Source organism: Nomascus leucogenys, chromosome X, assembly GCF_006542625.1.
Source record: "Nomascus leucogenys isolate Asia chromosome X, Asia_NLE_v1, whole genome shotgun sequence".
Classification (NCBI taxonomy): domain Eukaryota; kingdom Metazoa; phylum Chordata; class Mammalia; order Primates; family Hylobatidae; genus Nomascus; species Nomascus leucogenys.
The window spans coordinates 110,808,212-110,829,646 of NC_044406.1; the positions used below are offsets into that span (position 1 = coordinate 110,808,212).

Genomic DNA, 21,435 nt, shown 5'->3' on the forward strand with positions numbered 1-21,435 from the left:
AGTAACAGTGAAACTGCTGGGAAAGTTCACTCTAGGCTAGAAACAAGTATTTTGAAATGAGAACATAGAGCAAACTGCATCATGAATTGAAAACTAGAGCAAACCATAATATTTTCCTGAACCGTAAGCATTAATTTTTACTGAAGCATGGATTAAAGTTACCTTTTCAAAAGCAAACAAAAACAAAATGAAACAAAACCCACAAACAACGCCCCCCGCCCCCACGAAAGGAATTAAAAACACAAGGGAAGAATAGTAACCCAAATAACTACTGTATTAAAAAATGATGTCTTAGTTGCAACTAATGAACCAAAATAAGACTGTGTTACCACCCGTATAAAATCGTAAGCTTCTTGGAGGTAAGGTTTTGGTCATTCATTCGTTTATTTATGTTTGGTCTCCAAAAATTACTCAGGATATTGCTGGCTATATATATTATTCTCAATTTCTACCGTTTAAATTGACTTCCTGGAATTTTACATGGCGCAAGTCCCTCTGTACTGAACCCTATTTCAATAAAAATATAAATTTCCAGCTATTTTCACTGCTTGTACATTAAGACTAAGATCATTCAGTGTGAATAAGATGTTGGGAGTGCTGGTACTGTGACATTTATTATAAATAAGTCAGGTAGTTCAAGCTCATGTTGGTTAAACTTAACGGTTCAGGACTCAAAGTGGTTTTTTTTTCTTTCTCCCAACTAGGAAGAATTCATGTTCCCGAACTAGAAAAAAATCATGTTATCCAAGTTTGACATAAACATTCACCTTTACATTAAGCAGAAAAAGCTTTTTCGTATTACAAACAGAAGAAATTTCCATATACCCTTTGTAAAATGTTATATATAAATGCTGGGCTTGGACACAGAGAACTTAATCGAAATCCCACGTTGCTTCAGGGTAGTTATATGCGAAATGCAATTTCCATTGTATTGAAGCCTCCGTTCTGTAAATATTTATCTATTTTCAAAATTGCCAACATATTTGAAAACTTTAATTGGTTTATACTCAAGGCACTGGAGACAAGGAAAATTTGCTTTCACAAGATATTTACATGCATTTATTCTGTCCACGTAGAGGACTTCTTTCAAGTGATCATGAAATTTAATGTGAAGTGAAACCATCCCAGCTACAGTTCTAATGATCAAATTAGAAGAAAAGTAATCAACAATCAATCAATCATTTTGATCACTGTACCTTTTTTCTCTGATTTATCAGAAACTTTTCCTCCAATTGGAGAGTAAGTAGTGTCCATGGACTCGGTCCCCCTGTTCCCTTTGCTAACTCCATTTGCATACAGCTCTCCTTCAACTGGTTGCAACTGCCAAGTCAGGCCGAACAAATGTACTGCTGCAAGAGAACAAGCCATACATTAATTTATTCCAGACTCACTGAGAAAATCTCCAAGCCAGGTATCCCTTTGCACCTAAAAATGTTACGGACAGTTTTCTTTTAGTTAGGCCAAGTAACTGGGAGTTTATACCTATACATCATACATGTAGCTACTTACACGCTACGACACACATGTAAGTGTTAACAGCTGTTAAAGTAGCTGCTGTTAACATTTTGAGGCTAAAGCTATCCCAATGATAGGATTAGAAATTGGAATCAACTATAGTACAATTAGACTTAACTTCTCACTGCTGTGACCCTTTCCTTTTCCATTTCCCTTAGTCATGTAACACTAGTTTCCATATGGAAACTACTACAGAGTAATGGTGGACAGACTATCATGAGAACATGGAAGACCTTCTCTATGGCTTTAATTCAATTCAGTTCAGCAAATATTTCCTGAATGCCTAGTATGAATAAAGCCCTATGATAGTTGCTGCAGGTGTTAAAATGTAGATGCTTATTAGGGTGGGATTTGGTAGTAATACCAGGATAAAATAATATTACGCAGAATGATTGACATAAGACAGGTTTAAACTGCTATCAGAAGATTAAAAAGTACCCAGTGTTGGTCACTGTGCAGGGAGATGGGCACTCTCATACACTCCTGATGAGAGTATAAAAATACAGTGACTTTTTTGGAGGGCAATGTGGCACCATTTATTAAATGAACTTAAAATCTGATTTACCCTTTGAGCTAACAATTTAATTTCTGTGAATTAACTATGAATGTTGCCAAAGTACGATGCTGTCTATTGTAACATCTGAAAATAATATTAGAAAGTTATAATCAATCTAAATATTCATCAAGAGGGGATTAATCAAATAGCTGATGAGATAGTAAATAATACAAGATTATGTGGCTGCTAAAAATCATGTTGCAGAAGACCATGCAATGGCATGAGAAATATTCATAAGGTATCAAATGAAAAATATTAGGCTACTAAACATTACAAACAGTGTGATCTGAAGTGTGTGTGTTTGTGTATGTGTGCACATGTTCATGTCTGGAGAAAAAAAGGTTTGGAAGAATATACAGCAACATGTTAACAGCATGGGAAGCTTACAGAGAATTTTTATTTTTTTGTTATGATTTCTGTGTTTTCCATATTTTTTACAATGAACATGTGTAACGTTTGCCATCTGTGAAAAAGAAGGCTTTTGGTTTAAAGGAACAGGAGGTTAAAATAGGTTGGGTTGATCAAGAATAATTTTTGAAGGAAGTGGGAGTAGATATAGACCTTGAAGGATGTGTAGGGCTTTGACAGGTAATAACAATTGGTGGGGAGAAGGGACAGGGCTGAACAAAATATGACTTTGTAAAGTACATGATGTATCTGAGGCAAAAGAAGTTGCTGGGGTTCACTGGAGCTTAGCTATGTGCTGGTGCTAGCGGAAGTTAAGGCCAGAAAGGAAGATTAGAGCCATATTGTGGAGGACACTGAGTGCCACACTTATACATTTGGATTCAACTTATTAGGCAACGGAGAGGCATTTCTATTTTTTGAGAGGTTGAGTGATATGATCAGAATTTTTAGGAGTATTAATTTAATAGTGGGGAGCACTGAAGGTTTTTAGGCAAATAACTGATATAATAAAAACATCCTTTGCAGAAAGATAAATCCAGTAGTAGTATGGAGAAGAATGAATTGGCGACCTAAAGATTTGGCAAATAAATCAATTGGGACGGCATTGCAATAATCTAGGAAAGAAGTAATTAGTGCCCCAATTAGAGTAGTGTCACAGGAGTGTCTCAGTTATTTGCAGTGGGATGCAAAGAAGGGGATTTCTTAAGAAGAAATTGCATAAATGGCATTTCAGGATTTGGTAACAGGTTCTCTCTCTCTCTCTCCCTCTCTCTCTCTCTGTCTCTGTGTGTGTTTGTATACACATTCATGCATGTGTATAGGTGTGCTGAGGGAGGGCGTAGAAAAAAGTGAGGGAAAGGAGGGAGGAATCCAAAATGGTTAAGGTTTTGAGTCTAACTGAAACAATGGTGGAACCATTAATAGAGTTAGAGAATTCTTTATTAGCCTAGCACTTGCTACAAATAGTTGGTACTGGATTTGTGTTTTGTTGATTGATGACTATTTGAATATGTGGCTTGAGACAGGATGAGAAGATACAAGGAATGCAATGAATTCAGCCTTTGGGGCTGTTGGGTTTCTGGGACTGATGGGCCCTCCACATAGTGAATGCTAACTATAGGAGGTTTGAAGTTCGGAGGATATTAGAGCTACAAAAAGAATGAAAAGTCATATATGCACAGAGGCAATAGCTGAAGTTGTGAGAGTGAATGAAGTCACTGAAGGGAGAGAATGTTAGGAGAAAACAGTGCCTAGGGCAAAAAGCTGGAGAAACCTCTTGTTTGTTTTCTCATTGCATTTTTCAACATCAACCAAATCCTACCAAAAGGCCAAAAAAAAAAAAAAAAGAAGAGTGAATCTGCTCATAAGCCATTTCATATTTCTCTTTGTGTTCCTAGGTGAACTGAAAGGGGCTAATTAGTATGTGTAACACTCATGTATAGTATTTGAGTTAGTGACCAAGAACAGAGAAGGATAGCCTATTTAAAAATCATTCATCCACTTTTAGTTGGAGCTAAAGAGATTTCTAACACCTACTTCCTAATTTGTCCTTAAAACTTTTAAGCATTTAATTGGTTTCTACCCTTTTCTTTGGATTAAGGCCAGTGCTGCCTGATGAATTTCTCTTGCAATTATTGGAAATAATTTTAACTCAAAGGATAGTGGTTCTGAGTAAGGTATGGTATGGCACATTAATAAAGCTATATTAGTGACATCCTTGAGATTTCCTTGCCAATGGACTCTAAGTTTGGTTTAACACACCTGTTCCAATTAGAGGTATTTTTCAGTTTTACAGAAAATTTGGTTTACTCTGCCTCCCAAATAATTTGAATATGATGGATAGTAGGAGCTATATTGAAAATGTGTTTCATTCCCTTGGTTCAATTACTTTTGTGAAATTAGATGGACCATATGTAACAAAAGGCATAGTAGTTCTCATTTAGAAGACTAAAGGGGCTATTTTATATACTTTAAGTTGAGCCAGTTTCCTGGCGGCACTTGAAAATGCGAGAAAATGCCTGTGGTGAGATTCACTTCAAAATATATAAGGTAAGGATTAATTTTTCACCATCAAATGAAATGGACTGCTTCCAGCCAATCAAGACAGATAAAGAGGTACGGGCACATTTAGTAGAACACTCTTTGAGAGCAGTGAAGCTTTGTAATTTTTCGAACTTACTATATCTTTCCCAGGGAACAAGCTGTTTGTAATATATATTTGTGTGAATATATAATGAAAGTTAATTATTTGCTACAGACCACAGACAGGTATCATGGCAAGGCTACTGGCCTTTTATTTCTTCCAAACATAGGTACTGGCCAACCAAAATGGCTATCAGATATAAACAACTAATACAGTCTAACCAGTACACACTGGCTGAATGTCAGCTTTAGATACAGTATAAAGACAGCTTCCTTAGTTTCTAGTGGATTCCCATCCAGATTTATGCTATGTGTTTAGAGCCACACTGTTTAGGTGAGTCCCCCAAACCCAAGAATAGACATTATAAGCCAATTGGCTAGAATAAGGGTAAAATTAGTAATGAACAAACAGGGCAATATTAAGTCATATTCACATGTTGATTCAACAAATACTTTTTTGAGTGCCTACTTTATACCAGGCACTGTTTTTTGTTCTGAGTTTACAACAGCAAAAAGATAAGAAAACCTCTTCCCTCCCAGAACTTACATGAGAGGGTGGTGGGCTAAGACAGGCAAATAAAAAATACATGATATAAAATATAAGATAGAATATAACATTATGGGAACAAACCAAAAAACAAAAAACAACAAATAAACAAGATAACGTTGGGTAGTTATAAGTGCTGTGAAGGTAAAAATAGGTAAGGGTGGTCAGAGAAGGCCTCTTGGAGGAGGTAACATTTGAATCAAGTTTAGAATGAAGTGAAGCCACTGTGAATATCTAGTGGAAGAACCTTCCAGGCAGACAAAACAGAATTTATAGAGAGCCCTGAAGTCTTACATGAAGTGTGTGAGAAATACTAAGGAGCCCAGTGTGAGCTCAGTCAGAAAGGCAAAGAGTGGTAGGAACACTCATACACATAAGTACTGGACCCATAATCTTGTTACCTCAGTACGCTAGCCAACTTTGCAAGCTGGTCACCAACAAACAAGAATTAGAAAGTAATAAACCTAAAATCTCACATACCAGAATATATACCTCCAAATGAGCACTGCTGGTTAAAGCAGATGTAATATAAGTACTCTTGACTGTAAGCAAGGTCAAGGTTACTGTTCCCTAAGACATATATAAAAAATATATATATATATACATATATATACACACACACACTCAATGAATGGAGATGGAAGCTACCCAGATCTCTGAGGAAGTACCCATCCTATTATTTGCATTTCACTGAAATTCAATGGTTGGACAGAACGTTTATGTCTATTCAAATATTCCAGGAATGGTGTAGTTTCAGAAGATTAAAAATGGCAGTCCCTAACGCTCTTATAGCAAATGTTCCCTGGTGCTGAGCCCTGTACATTTTACAATTATTCTCCTTCCTTTTCTATCCAATTGCAAAGAGCTGTGCTCTAAAATTATAAATTCACTACAAAGTTCAGGTAATGAATGGATTGTCTTGGCTCTCCTCAATTCCAAATTCAATCAAGCACCTTGGAACTCAAGGCAGGCTGACTCCATGTACAGAAGCTCTTAACTTACACATTTCTGTAGCAACCTCCAAGTCTCTCTGCAGTTTTCTCTCTGCATACTGTTAGAATGTTGGACTTTGTTTCTCATAAATAAGACTGGTGGTCTCTAGCAACATTTATAATCAATAATCCTTTCCCATCCCACTCTCTTTCAAGAGGCAATCATTGACTCAAAAAAAAAAAAAAAATCCCGCAGGAATGCGTCAGAAGTAAATGTGGGAAATACATGCTAAATGACTTAGGCCTATGCTATCCAATATGGTAGCCACTCATCACATGTGTCTGTTGCACACTTGAAATGTGGCTAGTCAGAGTTGAAGACTTGGTATAAAAGAAAAAATATAAAAGATCACATTAATATTTTTATATTATTTACACATTGAAATGATAATATTCTGGCTATATCAGGTTAAATAAAATATTTATTTAAATTAATTTCACCTGTTTCTTCTTACTTTTTTTAATATGGCTACCATAAAACTTTAAATTACATATATGGTTCACAATGTATTTCTGTTGAGCAGTGATGATCTTGGACTACCTACAACATTTCACAAAGAGATACGATGTTTTTCTTTTAGTACCCTATCATGGAATCTACCATCCTATATTAAAGATATCTGTTTACATGTCTGTCTCATCATTATTAAGCACTCCAAAGACAGGAACAATGCCTTCTGCATTTTTCTGTTCCTGGTACCTAACTCTGTGATTGGTAGTCAGGAAGTACTCTTCATTGCTGATAGGAGTGTAAAGTGGTAAAGTGGCTTTGGAAGACAATGTTGATATCTATCACTATTTAAATTGAGAATATTCCTTGACCAAGGAATTCTACTTCTGGGAGTCTGCACTAAAGAAATAATCACATGTGGGGCATAAAGGGGCAGGTGCAAGGAAATTCACTATTGCATTGTTAATATATTGACTTTATTAATGTAGTTAAAAATTAGAACAACCAATATACCCATCTATGGAAGAGTGGTACACCCGTACTATGAAATCCTTTTTAAGAATTAAAAGGACTGATACTGAGAAATTATCAGATTGAAGGAAACTAAGGAGACATGATGACTAAATACAATATGGGGATCTAGAAAGAATCCTGTAACAGAAAAGACTGTGGAAAAACTGGAGAACTCTGAATTAAACTCAAAGTTTAGTTAATAGCCTCATACCAATGTTAATGTCTTAGCTTTAGTAATTGTACTATGTGCAAGATGCTAATATTGGGAGAAGCTCAGTGACAGGAATACAGTGATTCTGTGCTATATTTGTAACTTTTCTGTAAGTCTAAAATTATTTCAAAATAAAAAGCCAAAAAGAGAGAGAAAAAGGACTGATCAAGTGATATGCTGGAGCTGGCTTATACTGGTTTACAAAAGCCAACTGTGCACATCTCTTCCCAATTCCACCTCCAATGACTTTACATTGGCAGTTGAAATTGACCATGGCAGGTGTATTTACATCCTGGCAATTAGCAACTGTGGCAGATCAAGGCTTTTTGGGCCAGAGAGCTTGTTGTTAAACATTTATCGACACATCACTGGATGATCTGTATGTACTGAAATGAAACAAGCTCTAAGATTTTATGAAAAATATTGTAGAACAATGCATATTCTATGATCTGGTTTAAGTAGAAAATATGTATTTATATATATATATATATATTTTTAAATGCGTAGAAAGAGACCTGAAAAATGAATACCAAACTATTGATGTTTAGAGTAGGGAGCTGTGAAAACCAAAAGGATACTTTGACATTTTCATAGTATTGTTAGAATCTTTTACAATGATAATGTATTCATGTATTATTATATAATTTTAAAATACCAGATGCTCAACAAACCTTTGTTAAGCTGAATGGTTTCATTGTTTTATTCTATCTCTTTTATTGCTGTTTTCTGTCTAAAATTGGACTTTTCAAAACATTTCAAAGCAGCAGAACCATTCAGCAATTAAATATGAACAGTTCCCAGACACATAAAACAGATAAAACAGATTTTGATTGAAAGGGATTGGCTGTCCAAAAGATCCAAATAATATAGTTTTAAATCTAGTGGCCTAAAAAATTATCTTCAAAATATCTGAATAAGGAAAATTTGGGTGTTGGGAAGAATTCCTTTTAGGTATTTAAATTTATTGAAATATCTTTATAGTGCTACTGTCAGGAGACAGGACCCCTTTTCACGTTATTATATATCTTTTGGGGTTTTGTGTCCACTCTCTTACAGGTAATTTTTGAATACACCTAACAATAAATAGGGCTTTGATAATAAATATACAAGTTAACCTTAAAATTATAAGACTTTTAAGGCAAGTGTAACTTTGCTTTCAAGGAATTCCATCTTGCACCTTAAAATGCAAAGATATTCAGCTAGGGGTGTTAACATTTATTTGTCACAAGAATTTTGGGGTATTTTCTAAATCCACTAAATAAACCTATTTAGAAAGTTTGAAATCCATCTTACAAATAAAGTCCTGACCATTATGGATCATGTCCTGCTTCACAGCATGCCAAGACAAAAGCATACAATATTTTCCAAGATACTTTGTTTTCCCTTTTTGTCAGCATTCTCCCCCTACTAGTTCCCTTCATGTTCCTTCAGGCTAGGGAATGCTACAGCTTTTGTACTTTACTTCCAAGGCTTGTCAAAACTACAGATCTGCTTGTATGTTGGACAGTTCCCTTCCTGAAATATATACGAAGTACATTACCCAGATGGTGACCCCTGATGACTTCAGGCTTTCAACTAACTCCCGTGGGAAGCAATTTCACCAGACCAATACTTCAGTGGCCATGATGTGAGACTAGATGCTTCTGCAATAAGGAATATCACTGCAAAAATAAATGCTACTTGAATTAAATGCAGTGACTGCCAACATTACAGAAACCAGGTTATCTTCCCATCTTAAAATAAATCCCATTTTTATTACATTAAACATCAAATTGGCATATGAGTGAACTATAGCCCTTTGATAAATTACCTTCAGATCTGAGTTTTATCCTGATAATAACCATATTACATGCAGGATTGAAAACTATTAGTTTTCACAGAAGCATTTTTCAAGAACTAAATTAAAGAAGTAATGCATGTTTATTTATGGTATCTACTATTGCCTCAGCAGTTTCATTCAACTTTTCTCTTTTTTTCCTAGGGCTATACATATACATTTTATACTAAAAATATTATTTGTGCTTGTACTACATCATGAACATAAATAAAACACACTTAAATGTTTCTTTTCAAAGCTATTTAAATGTAGTCAATATGGTTTTGAGGTCTCTTTCAAACATTTTTGAAAACCCAAAAAGCTGTTGTGTTGTATATAGGTAGAATTCCCTTTGAAAGAAAGAACTTCACTAATTAAAAGAAAAAAAAGAAAAGCATTTTAACTTGAACTGTTTTACAAAACACATTTTGCAAGTCTGCCACGATGAAACATTAAAATTAAATGCCAATTAAGAAAAGATTGAGATAGTATAACACAGCAATGAGGACACCTTTTTTGTTGCTCCACGTGTTTGAATCCCTACTTTTCCTCTCCTAAATGAAATGAATTATTCTCTATTGTAGCATGCTTTTTTTTTTTTTTTTGCCTTAGTATGGTGCTAGTTTTGTCCAATACTCACGATGGAAAAGATCCTATCAGAGTAATAAATCATTTTAATATCCCAGTTCTGTATTATATTATCTTAAAACTTTCATTTACTACGTATTTTATAGTTTCCATTCCAAGACTACAGCAATATTTATAAATAACATGTCTAGTTAGGTACCTTATCACAAGTTTAATATATGATCTCCATTTGCAGTTGCACAATGGGCCCATCTGTGTATTCCTTATCAGACAGGCACAATTATTTAGTGGTTTCATCTCAAGTCACAGCACCAATAAGTGCTCTCCACAACTCAAATCTTATTTATTTTTGTATTATTATTTGCTTTGTGGAGTCAGGAAGAATAAGCAGCATAATGATGGGATAAATTTAAAAAACAGTTTAATGAATAATGTAGCAAAAATATAAATTTAGACAGGAATCAGTACTTTTAATTCTTCTTTAAAATTTTATTTTCTTTCTATTTTACTTCATTTTCTGCTTGACTAATTCTCCCTTTCTCTACGGTCCAAATCACTGCCAATCACTTCTTCATTATTGATGATGGGAGTTTCTTAGATTCCTAAATATTCTCCTACTCTCTTTCCTGGTTTGAGTACTTACTGGCGATAGTAACCAGGTTCTTTTAAAAAGACCCAAATAAAACTTGTGACTATAGAGAGTAAGAAATAGACATACACAGCTATCTCTTCCTCTTACCCATCTGACTTGTATATTATTTAAATTTTTAAAATGGAAATGTATTCATTGATTTATATCCGCAACCTCTGGTAGCTGATACTTTGAAACTCACTTTTCTGAGTTAGCATCATGTAATCATAGCCATAAATACGTGGTATGTGTCCTTCTGCAAACTTTTAGATATTGGAATTTTTAAAACTCTGTCATTAATTATTATTCACAGTTAACATTAAGGAGCAGGGCTTATAAAAGGCTAGGAGACAGGATATGATAGAGAAGATGGAAAACGATGAGTGGTGAAAAACTATGAAACCTTCTTATCTGTCTTATAAGATGTGAACAGATGAGGAGGTAGAGAGAGTGAAGTGGTGATTATAAGGACCCAGTTTGTTCTGGGTTTTCTGAAGTGACACCATGACAGTGTTCTTCTGAAAGAGTCACCAATGTATTATTAAAATGAGGTTGATTCATGATCTGGATCCTCAAATCTTCTCCTTTCATGCAGTAATTATTTGTTGGCTGGCTCCTATGTATTAGACATTGTCTAGTTGCTGAGGATACAACACTTACTGTTTGGTTGCAAAAAGAACTGGCCCTGTTGGGGATTTCACTCTGTGGAAAGGGAGGCAGTTGTCATATGCTATAATAAAGAGCAGGGACTCTGGAGCCAAGGTTTCTTGGTTCAAATCTCAACTCTGCTGCTAACTAGTGTGTGTAATAATCTTGGGTAAGTTATTCTCTGCCTCTCAGTATCTTCACCATAAAATGTACGCAATAACAACATCTCCATAAGGTTGTTGTGAACACTAAATGAGTCAGCATATGTAAAGTACCTAGAAAAAAATGCCTGGCACATACTAAATGCCCAATAAAGGTTAGCAATCATTATTAAGCCTGGTTAATTGATCCCTTTACAAAACCATCCTGGAAGTGGAGAAAGGCAGAAAGTCATTGACTCATTGAATTCTCTACTTTCCTGCCCCAGGAGATGATTGCGTAGTTGTGATTCTCTGAAGAGAGTAATATAGAGGGACTCCGGTCTTTGAGAGAACTTCAGCTGCCATCTTCACACAGCTGTAGAGTTAAAACAAAAACCTCACCTAATTTCCTGATTCCAAATCCTTGACTTAATATACAACAGACATACTTTTATGTTCCCATCCCCATCAACATCCCCCAAAGCTGCAAATTTCTTGAATTTCCTTTCCTCTATCATCAGGGCACTGGGGATCTGGAAGTTGTAGGTTTTGGGTTTTCTTGGTAAAAGGATTCCAGAAATTAGAGCATCCCTAAGATTTTAAAAGGTATCATCATTTCTTAGTAGAGTACACTTTTTATAAAGGTTAGCATAAAGCAGTTAGAGTCTCATTTTACGAATAATAACTGATAATTCTCACGTAGCTATATAGTATGAAATGGGTCCCAAGAAAACTTTCAGCTGAGTTACCCAGCACAAGTATGCAATCCTGGGTGACTGATTCTACTCTATCAAATTGATCTGCACAAGTAGGGGAATCTGTCTGCAACAATAAAATCATGCTATGTTAGAGCTCAAAAAGACCACAGAGTAATCCAGTATAGTTTAGAAAGGAGGGGGCCAGTACATTTAAAGTGAAGAAGCCTGGAAAACACTACCTCAGCTGGGTTATCATCAATGATAGCATGTACATTATGGCACAGACACCTGATATGATGCAATGATAATGGCACCTCTGTGGTCTTCCTCTCCAAAAGCATACCGCCAGTTTAAACATAAGCACGACATCAGCAAAATCCAAATTGAAGGACATTAAAAAAACAACCTGGCCATTGCTACTCAAAATTGTCAATGTCATCTAGGTCAGAAAACTGTTATAGACCATGGGAAGATAGGAAAACATGACATGATGTTAATATCCTATTTTGAATTGGATCCTTGAAAAGAATAACTGGTGACATCCAAATGAAGTGCCAAATGCAGTTAACAGTAATTATTGATGTTCATTTCCTAGTTCTGACAAATGTACCATGGTGATACAGGACGTTGACAATAGAAGAAACTATGACAGCCTTTTGTACTATCTAAAAAAAATAGAAACTAAATGAGGAGTATATGGTAATTCTCTGTACTATCTTTGCAACTTTTATGTAAGTCTAAAAGTGTTCTACAATTAAAAGGATATTTTGGAAAGAACACACCACACACAAACCATTTGCCTCAATCTCCTCATTTTACAGAAGAGGAAAATAACACCTAGAGAAAGGAAATTCTTTGCACCTAGGACACAGAGAGCTGACACTAGGACCCTATTTTTCTACCTCAGTCTTGTTTCACCCAACCACACTGATTCAGTCTTAGTTAAGGCCAAGAGAATATGTAATCCATTTCTTCTTTTCAATGACATTTAGTACTGAAGTAATTTGACTGGAATATTGGACTAATGAGGCCAATGTTATAGGTTAAGATTTTATTCCAACCAGTTACTTTTTCATAGGGAAAAATTCCACTATTTGTCATAGCCTGATTATTCAAGCTATTTTTTCCATCAATCACAGGTAAGTACATAAGAGAGAAATGAGAACTCTGTAAAAACCCTCCAATTCAAAATACATGTACATCTGCAAAATCTTTTTATAATGACACTTAAATTTTATTGAATTACTGGGTCACATGTAGCTGAAGTAAAATACACTGTATATATTTTCTACTGGTTCTGCAATCCTTTCTCTTGTTTACTTCAATCTTCTTAGCATTTTTGTTAAAACGGATCACTTTGTTTTCCTAAGCTTTGCTCACTATTTTTGAAAAAGATGCAAGTTTCTCTTTAAAGAAAAGGTAGGCAGTGGGAAGTTAACTCAATTTCATAACACCCCTGAAAAGGAGTCAAAATTTTTTCTTACTGTTTACCATGATATCAATAGATGTGGGAAAATAATATGGCAGTATTTTAGTTTCATTATTTTTGTATGGTTTGAAACTGTAATTTTGGATTTTAAACAATGTTAAAATATGCAGTTTATGTTAAAATCTTTAATATATAAAATTTCTTATAAATCAATAAATATCAATTTCTATTGAAATGCACCTTTCAATAGAAACATGGACAAAAGACATCAATAGGCAATTCACAAAAAAGAAATGCAAATTAACAGAGACAATTTAAAATATTCAACCATAGCGGTAATTTTAAAATGCAAATTAGAGGAGTGATGTCAACAATATGGCAGAATAGGCATTTCCAGTGCTTGCTCCCTCATGGAAACATCAATTTGAACAATCATTCAGGCTAAAAAATTCCTTCACAAGTGCTAAGGAATTCAGGTGAGAGATTACAGTATCTGGTGGAGCACAGACATAAAAAAAGATGCATTGAAGAGGGTAAGAAGAATAGTTTAGCATTACCTGCAATACTACTCTCCCAGGCTTACACAGCACAGTGTGGAGAGAAATACCTTCCACGTGGCAGAAGAGAGTGAAGTGAACACCTAACTTCGCTGTAGAACCCAGCACCATGCCCACCCCAGGGAACCCTGGTGCTAGGCTGGCACCCAATGACCAAGCTTACAGGCCTACCCTAGTGATAGGCAAGGCCTCAAGGCCTGAGACTCCAGGCTGGTCCACATAGACCCAAACTCCAGGCCAACCACTAAACATGGCTGGTCCCTGTGGCTCCAGGCTTTAGGCTAGCTCCAATGGACTCAGGCTCCCACCCCAGTATCAGGCTGGTTCCCATGGATCTGACCTTTAGTAAAGCCACTGCCAACCCAAGATCCAAACTCATTATAGCACAAGGATGGCCCTTATAGCCCTAAGATGCATTCATTCTTCATGGCCCAAGGGTTTAGGCCTACCGTAGGGCCAGGCCATCTTCCATGGCCCCAGGTACCAGTCTGGCACTGGTGAACCCAAGCTCCAGGCTCAACCATCATTACTTACCCAGGAACTGAGGTGCCATTACTGACCCATGCACCAGGCTTACCAGCCCAAGGATTTCAGCAAAGCCAACCCAGAGACCTTCCCTGCTGGCCCACACAGAATCCCTAGACAAGCTGACAGGTGAAGAGCTTTTCCTGGTGAAGCCAGTCTTTAATGATTGGAGAAGGTGCCAATGCCACAAGGATCATGAATAATCAGGGAAACATGACATCACCAAAAGGAAAGCAAAAAACAAACAACAACAACAACAACAACAACAAACAAAGCGCCTGTAACCAACCTTAAAAAAATGGATAGCTATAAAATGCCTGAAAAATAATTCAAAATAATTAACTTAAGCTCAGTGAACTACAAGTTCGGTGAGCTACAAGAGAACACAGATAGACAAGTGAATAAAATCAGAAAACAGCACATAAGAAATATGAGAAGCTCAACAAAGAAATAGAAGCCATAAAAAAAAATCCAGAGCTGAAAAACACAATGACTGAACTGAAAAATTCCATCAACAGCTTCAACAATAGTCAGTGAAGCAAAAGAAAGAATCAATGAGCTCAAAGGTAGGTCATCTGAAATTACTCAGTAGGAGGAAAAAAAGGAAGGACAAATGAAAAAGAGTGAAGAAAGCTTATGGCCTCTTCAAGCAAATCTGTTTTTCTTTTTTTTTTTGAGATGGAGTTTTGCTCTTGTTGCTCAGGCTGGAGTGCAATGGCATGATCTCGGCTCACCGCAACCTCTGCCTCCTGGGTTCAAGCAATTCTCCTGCCTCAGCCTCCTGAGTAGCTGGGATTACAGGGATGTGCCACCATGCTCGGCTAATTTTGTATTTTTAGTAGAGACAGAGTTGCTCCATGTTGGTCAGGCTAGTCTCGAACTCCCAACCTCAGGTGATCTGCCTGCCTCGGCCTCCCAAATTGCTGGAATTACAGGCGTGAGCCACTGAGCCTGGCCTCAAGCAAACCTGTATACACATTATGGGAGTCCCAAAAGAGCAAATAATGAGAAATGTGTGGAAAGATTATTTAAAGAACTAATGACTGAAAACTTCCCAAATCTGAAGAAGGAAATGAAAATCCAGATGCATGAAGCCCAAAGAACCCAAAATAGAAATAGATTGAACATAAAGAGATATATACTGAGATACTATAATGAAATTCACACAAGTCAACAACAAAAGAGAATTTTGAAAACAGCAAGAGAAAAGTGGCCTATCATATACAGGGAACCTTCAAAGGAATATAAGTGGATTTCTCGGCAGAAACTCTGCAGGCTAGGAGATAGTGGGGTGATATATCCAAAGTATTAAAAAAGAAAACTCTACCAACTGAGAATATTTTAACTGGCGAAGCTGTTCTTCAGAAATTCAGGAGAAATAAAGGCCTTTCCAGACAAAGAAAAGCTAAGGGAATTCATCACCATTAGATCTGCTATTCAAGAAATGCTAAAGGGTGTTTTGCAACCTGAAAATAAAGGATGCTAACTAACAACTAAAATAAATATGAACACATACAAAAGTATAAAATTCAGAGCTTGATTCAGCCATTTGACAATATTTACATATTTTAAAACAATATATTGCTTATCCCTGATGAACATTGATGCAAAAATCCTCAATAAAATATTGGCAAAACAAATCCAGCAGCACATCAAAAAGCTTATCCACCATGATCAAGTCAGTTTCATCCCTGTGATGCAAGGCTGGTTCAATATATGCAAATCAATAAATGTAATCCATCACATAAACAGAACCAATGACAAAAACCATGTGATTATCTCAATAGATCCAGAAAAGGCCTTCAATAAAATTCAACATCCCTTCATGTTAAAAACTCTCAATAAACTAGGTATTGATGGAATATACCTCAAAATAGTAAAAGCTATTTATGACAAATCCACAGCCAGCCAATAACATACTAAATAGGCAAAAGCTGGAAGCATTCCCTTTGAAAACCGACACAAGACAAGGATGCCCTCTCTCACCACTCCTATTCAACATAGTATTGGAAGTTCTGGCAGGGCAAGCAGGCAAGAGAAAGAAATAAAGGATATTTAAATAGGAAGAGAGGAAGTCAAATTGTCTCTGTTTGTGGACAACATGATCCTATATTTAGAAAACCTCATCGTCTCAGCCCCCAAACTCCTTAAGCTGATAAGCAACTTCGGCAAAGTCTCAGGATACAAAATCAATGTGCAAAAATCACAAGCATTCCATATGAAACCAAAAAAGAGCCCATATAGCCACGACAATCCTAAGCAAAAAGAACAACGCTGGAGGCATCATGCTACCTGACTTCAAACTATACTACAAGAAACCAGCATGGTATCAAAACAGACATATAGACCAATGGAACAGAATGGAGATCTCAGAAATAAGACCACACATCTACAACCAACTGATCTTCGACAAATCTCACAAAAACAAGCAATGGAGAAAGGATTCCCTATTTAATGAATAGTGCTGGGAAAACTGGCTAGCCATATGCAGAAAACTGAAACTGGACCCCTTCCTTATGCTTTAAAACTTTAACTCAAGATGGACTGAAGACTTGAAAGTAAAACTCCAAACCATAAAAACCCTAAAAGAAAACTTAGGCAATACCATTCAGGACATAGGCATGGACAAAGATTTTATGATGAAATCGCCAAAAGCAATTGCAACAAAAGCTAAAATTGACAAATGGGATCTAATTAAACTATAGATCTTCTGCACAGCACAAGAAACCATCATCAGAGTGAACAGGCAACTTACAGAATGGGACAAAATTTTTTCAATCTACCCATCTGACAAAGGTCTAATATCCAGAATTTACAAGGAACTTAAACAAATTTAAAGAAAATAAACAACCCCATCAAAAAGTGGGCAAAGGACATGAACAAACACTTATCAAAAGAAGACAAAGCAAGACACAGAAAGACAAATACTACGTGATCTAGCGCACATGTGGAATCTAAAAATGTCAGACTCATAGAAGCAGAGAGTAGCGTGGTGGCTGTCAAGGACTGGGGGTAGGGAAAGTAGGGAGCTGATGCTCAAAGGGTCCAAAGTTTCAGTTACACAGGATTAGTAAATTCTGGAAATCTAATGTATAGCACGCTGGCTATAGTTAATAATAATGTATACTTCAAGTTTCCTCTCCTCCCCTCTCTTCTCTTTCTTTTCTCCCTTCCCCTTCCCCTTCTCTTCTCTTTTCCTTCTTTTGTCCAGGCTGACATGCAGTGGTGGGATATCAGCTCACTGCAACCTCCACCTCCCAGGTTCAAGCGATTCTTCTGCCTTAGCCTCCCAAGTAGCTAGGATTACAGGAGTTTTCTTCTTCTTTTTTTTTTTTTTAAAAAGGACAACTTCCATTTTATTTTTCTCCAGAGAGTAGTTTTCCTTCAGTCTGTAAGGACTCAGCTCCTTACAGGGGCCTTGGTTGGGGCCATGGGGCAGAACCCACAGGTCTAAATAGGGGTAGGGGTGTTTAGTCCTTGCGGGCTTCACGAGATCAATTCCTGACTACCTTGCTGTGAATGGCACAATTCGCACAGCAATATAGCTTCACATATAGCTTGGGAAACACTGTGAGCATTGAGAGCTCACTTCAGAAATGTCCCTCACTGCTGTGGCCTCTGCTATGTTTTTAATGACAAACTTCTTAATAGCCTTATTCCTGGGCATGCATTGAGCACAGTTCTTGCAGCGAACAGGCTGCATGTGGCTGCAGGCCTTTTTGGCATGACCATTGTTCCTTCTTTCCTTTGGCATTTTGGAAGCAAGGATCCTACTTGAACATTTCTAAGAGAGTGGATCTTAAATGCTCTCATCACCGAACAATAAAAGGCAACTATGAGGGTGTTGGACATATGAATTAATTTGATTGCAGTAATCGTTTCATAGTGTATACTGTATGAAAACATCACATTGCATACCTTAAATATACACAATTTTTGTCATTTATACCTCAATATACCTCATTATACCTCAATAAATACGGAAGGAAAATGCAAACTAAGACATTGAAATACCCTTTTGCCTATCAAAATGGCTTCTTTTCTTTTTTATAAATGATGATGTCAAAAGTTTTCCGGAGTTCAGAGGAATGAACACCCTCACATACTGCTGGTAGTGTAAAGTGTTGCAAAAATGTTTGGACAAATTGGCAATATATATCCAAAGCGTTGGATTCTTTTAAAAAATATTTTTATCAAGCCATTTAATGTTTAGAAATTTATGGTAAGAAAAAGGTCTGACGAGTTAATGGGTGCAGCACAGCAACATGGCACATGTATACATATGTAACAAACCTGCAGGTTGTGCACATGTACCCTAAAACTTAAAGTATAATAATAATAATAATAAAAAGAAAAAGGTCTGAATAGATTTAAAACATTGATATTCAGTGTATTGTATATAATAACAAGATTTTGAAAATTACTCAAATGTCCAACAAATGGGATCAGTTAGACAAATGACTATAGACAATAGAAGATCGTGTTGCCATTAAAAATGTTACAGAAAATATTTCATGATAGAGAAAAATGTTTACAAAGCAAGCAATAAAGAGGTATATAATATGAGCTCCATTTTAGAGGCTGTTTAGTGTAATAAGTGAGGGCACAGGCTCTTTTTGTGTCAGACAAATTTGAAGAGTAATGGCTCTTCTATTTATTAGCTATGTGATGTTGTGCAAGCTCCTAAGCTGAGTCTCAGTTTTCCTATATGTAAAGTAGAAATAATACAGTAAGCCCTCCTTATCAGTGAGGAATATGTCCCAAGACCCCTAATGGATGGATGAAACCACGGATTGTACCAAGCTCTACATATACCATGTTTTTTTTTCCTACGTGTACATGCCTAGGATAACATTTAATTTATAAATTAAAAAGATGAACAATAATGACAAAATAGAACAAGTAAAACAACATACCATGATAAAAGCTATGTGAATGTGGTGTCTCTCTCAAAATATCTTATTGTATGTAATATTTTCAGACCATAGTTGACCATGGGTAACTGAAATTGTAGGAAGCAAAACTGTGGATAAGGCAGTACTATTGTAATACCTAATTTGGATGAGACTATGATTATGCATAAAGGAACCTACATGAGTTAAAGTAGAACACATGCCTATTTCTAGAAATTAAATGATTAATTTTTCCATATTACAAATATTAAATTCTTTTTGTTGTTGTTCAGTGTATAATCAATTACCACCATTCTTCTTCCTGACACTCAAATTTGGCCAAGGGGAATCCCTTCAAGTTGGCTCCTGTGTCATTTTCACATGCCTGAACACTTCCTTGCTTTCTTGAGCACAAGATATCCCAGGCTTACCTTATACTTACTTTCCCTGCCACAGACCTAGAAACAGCCAATCCTTCAAGGAGATTTTGGTAGGAAATGTATTTAGAAATCAAAGTTTGGGTATAAGGTGTATTAATTACTACTGAGGTGTTATTGCTTTTAAGTCCTTTCAGAGGACGGACTAGGAATATACAAACAAATAACACAATTTTTAGATTTTATAACCTGCTTTGTTTGTGTGTGTGTGTGTGTGTGTGTGTTTGTGTGTGTATACACACATATATCTGGATTGCTATAGTTTGGATGTTTGACCCTCCAAATCTCAGGTTGAAATTGGATTCCAAATGTTGAAGGTGGGGCCTAATGGAAAGTGTTTGAGTCATGTGAGTGGATTCCTCATAAATGGTTTCACGCTATCCTGGCAGTAATAAGTGAGTTCTCTTCTTGTTCTATTAGTTCTTGCAAGTGCTGGTTGTTAAAAAGAGCCTGGCACCTCCCTCTCCTTTCTCTTGCCTTGTGATCTCTGCACACACTGGCTCCCCTTCTCCTTCCATGATGAATGGAAGGGCTTTGAGGCCCTCACCAGATGCAGATCCTGTGCTATGCTTCTTGTAAAGCCTGCAGAACCATGAGCCAAATAAACCTCTTTTCTTTATAAATTACCTAGCCTCATAGGCGTGGGCAAGGACTTCATGTCTAAAACACCAAAAGCAATGGCAACAAAAGCCAAAATCAACAAATGGGATCTCATTAAACTAAAGAGCTTCTGCACAGCAAAAGAAACTATCATCAGAATGAACAGGCAACCTACAGAATGGGAGAAAATTTTTGCAACCTACTCATCTGACAAAGGGCTAATATCCAGAATCTATAATGAACTCAAACAAATTTACAAGAAAAAAACAAACAACCCCATCAAAAAGTGGGCAGAGGACATGAACAAACACTTCTCAAAAGACATTTACGCAGCCAGAAAACACATGAAGAAATGCTCATCATCACTGGCCATCAGAGAAATGCAAATCAAAACCACAGTGAGATACCATCTCACACCAGTTAGAATGGCCATCATTAAAAAATCAGGAAACAACAGGTGCTGGAGAGGATGTGGAGAAATAGGAACACTTTTACACTGTTGGTGGGACTGTAAACTAGTTCAACCATTGTGGAAGTCAGTGTGGCGATTCCTCAGGGATCTCGAACTAGAAATACCATTTGACCCAGCCATCCCATTACTGGGTATATACCCAAAGGACTATAAATCATGCTGCTATAAAGACACATGCACACGTATGTTTATTGCGGCACTATTCACAATAGCAAAGAGTTGGAACCAACCCAAATGTCCAACAACGATAGACTGGATTAAGAAAATGTGGCACATATACACCATGGAATACTATGCAGCCAGAAAAAATGATGAGTTCGTGTCCTTTGTAGGGACATGGATGAAACTGGAAAACATCATTCTCAGTAAACTATCGCAAGGACAAAAAACCAAACACCGCATGTTCTCTCTCATAGGTGGGAATTGAACAATGAGAACTCATGGACACAGGAAGGGGAACATCACACTCCGGGGACTGTTGTGGGTTGGGGGGAGGGGGGAGGGACAGCATTAGGAGATACACCTAATGCTAAATGACGAGTTAATGGGTGCAGGAAATCAACATGGCACATGGATACATATGTAACAAACCTGCACATTGTGCACATGTACCCTAAAACCCTAAAGTATAATTAAAAAAAAAAAAAAACAAAACTTAAAAAAAAAA

General features: G+C 36.5%; 1 protein-coding gene across 4 annotated transcripts in view; it reads right to left on the reverse strand.

Annotated features, from left to right (window-relative positions):
- Nucleotides 1-21,435, reverse strand: part of TENM1 (teneurin transmembrane protein 1) — an 832,777-nt gene that overhangs the window by 288,411 nt on the left and 522,931 nt on the right. For 3 of the 4 annotated variants that reach the window (XM_030807125.1, XM_030807127.1, XM_030807126.1), the window contains one exon: nt 1,197-1,349. In XM_030807125.1, the coding sequence (XP_030662985.1) occupies nt 1,197-1,349 (153 nt within the window). The remainder of the gene's footprint in view (nt 1-1,196; nt 1,350-21,435) is intronic. The other variant, XM_030807128.1, reaches the window with a different exon arrangement.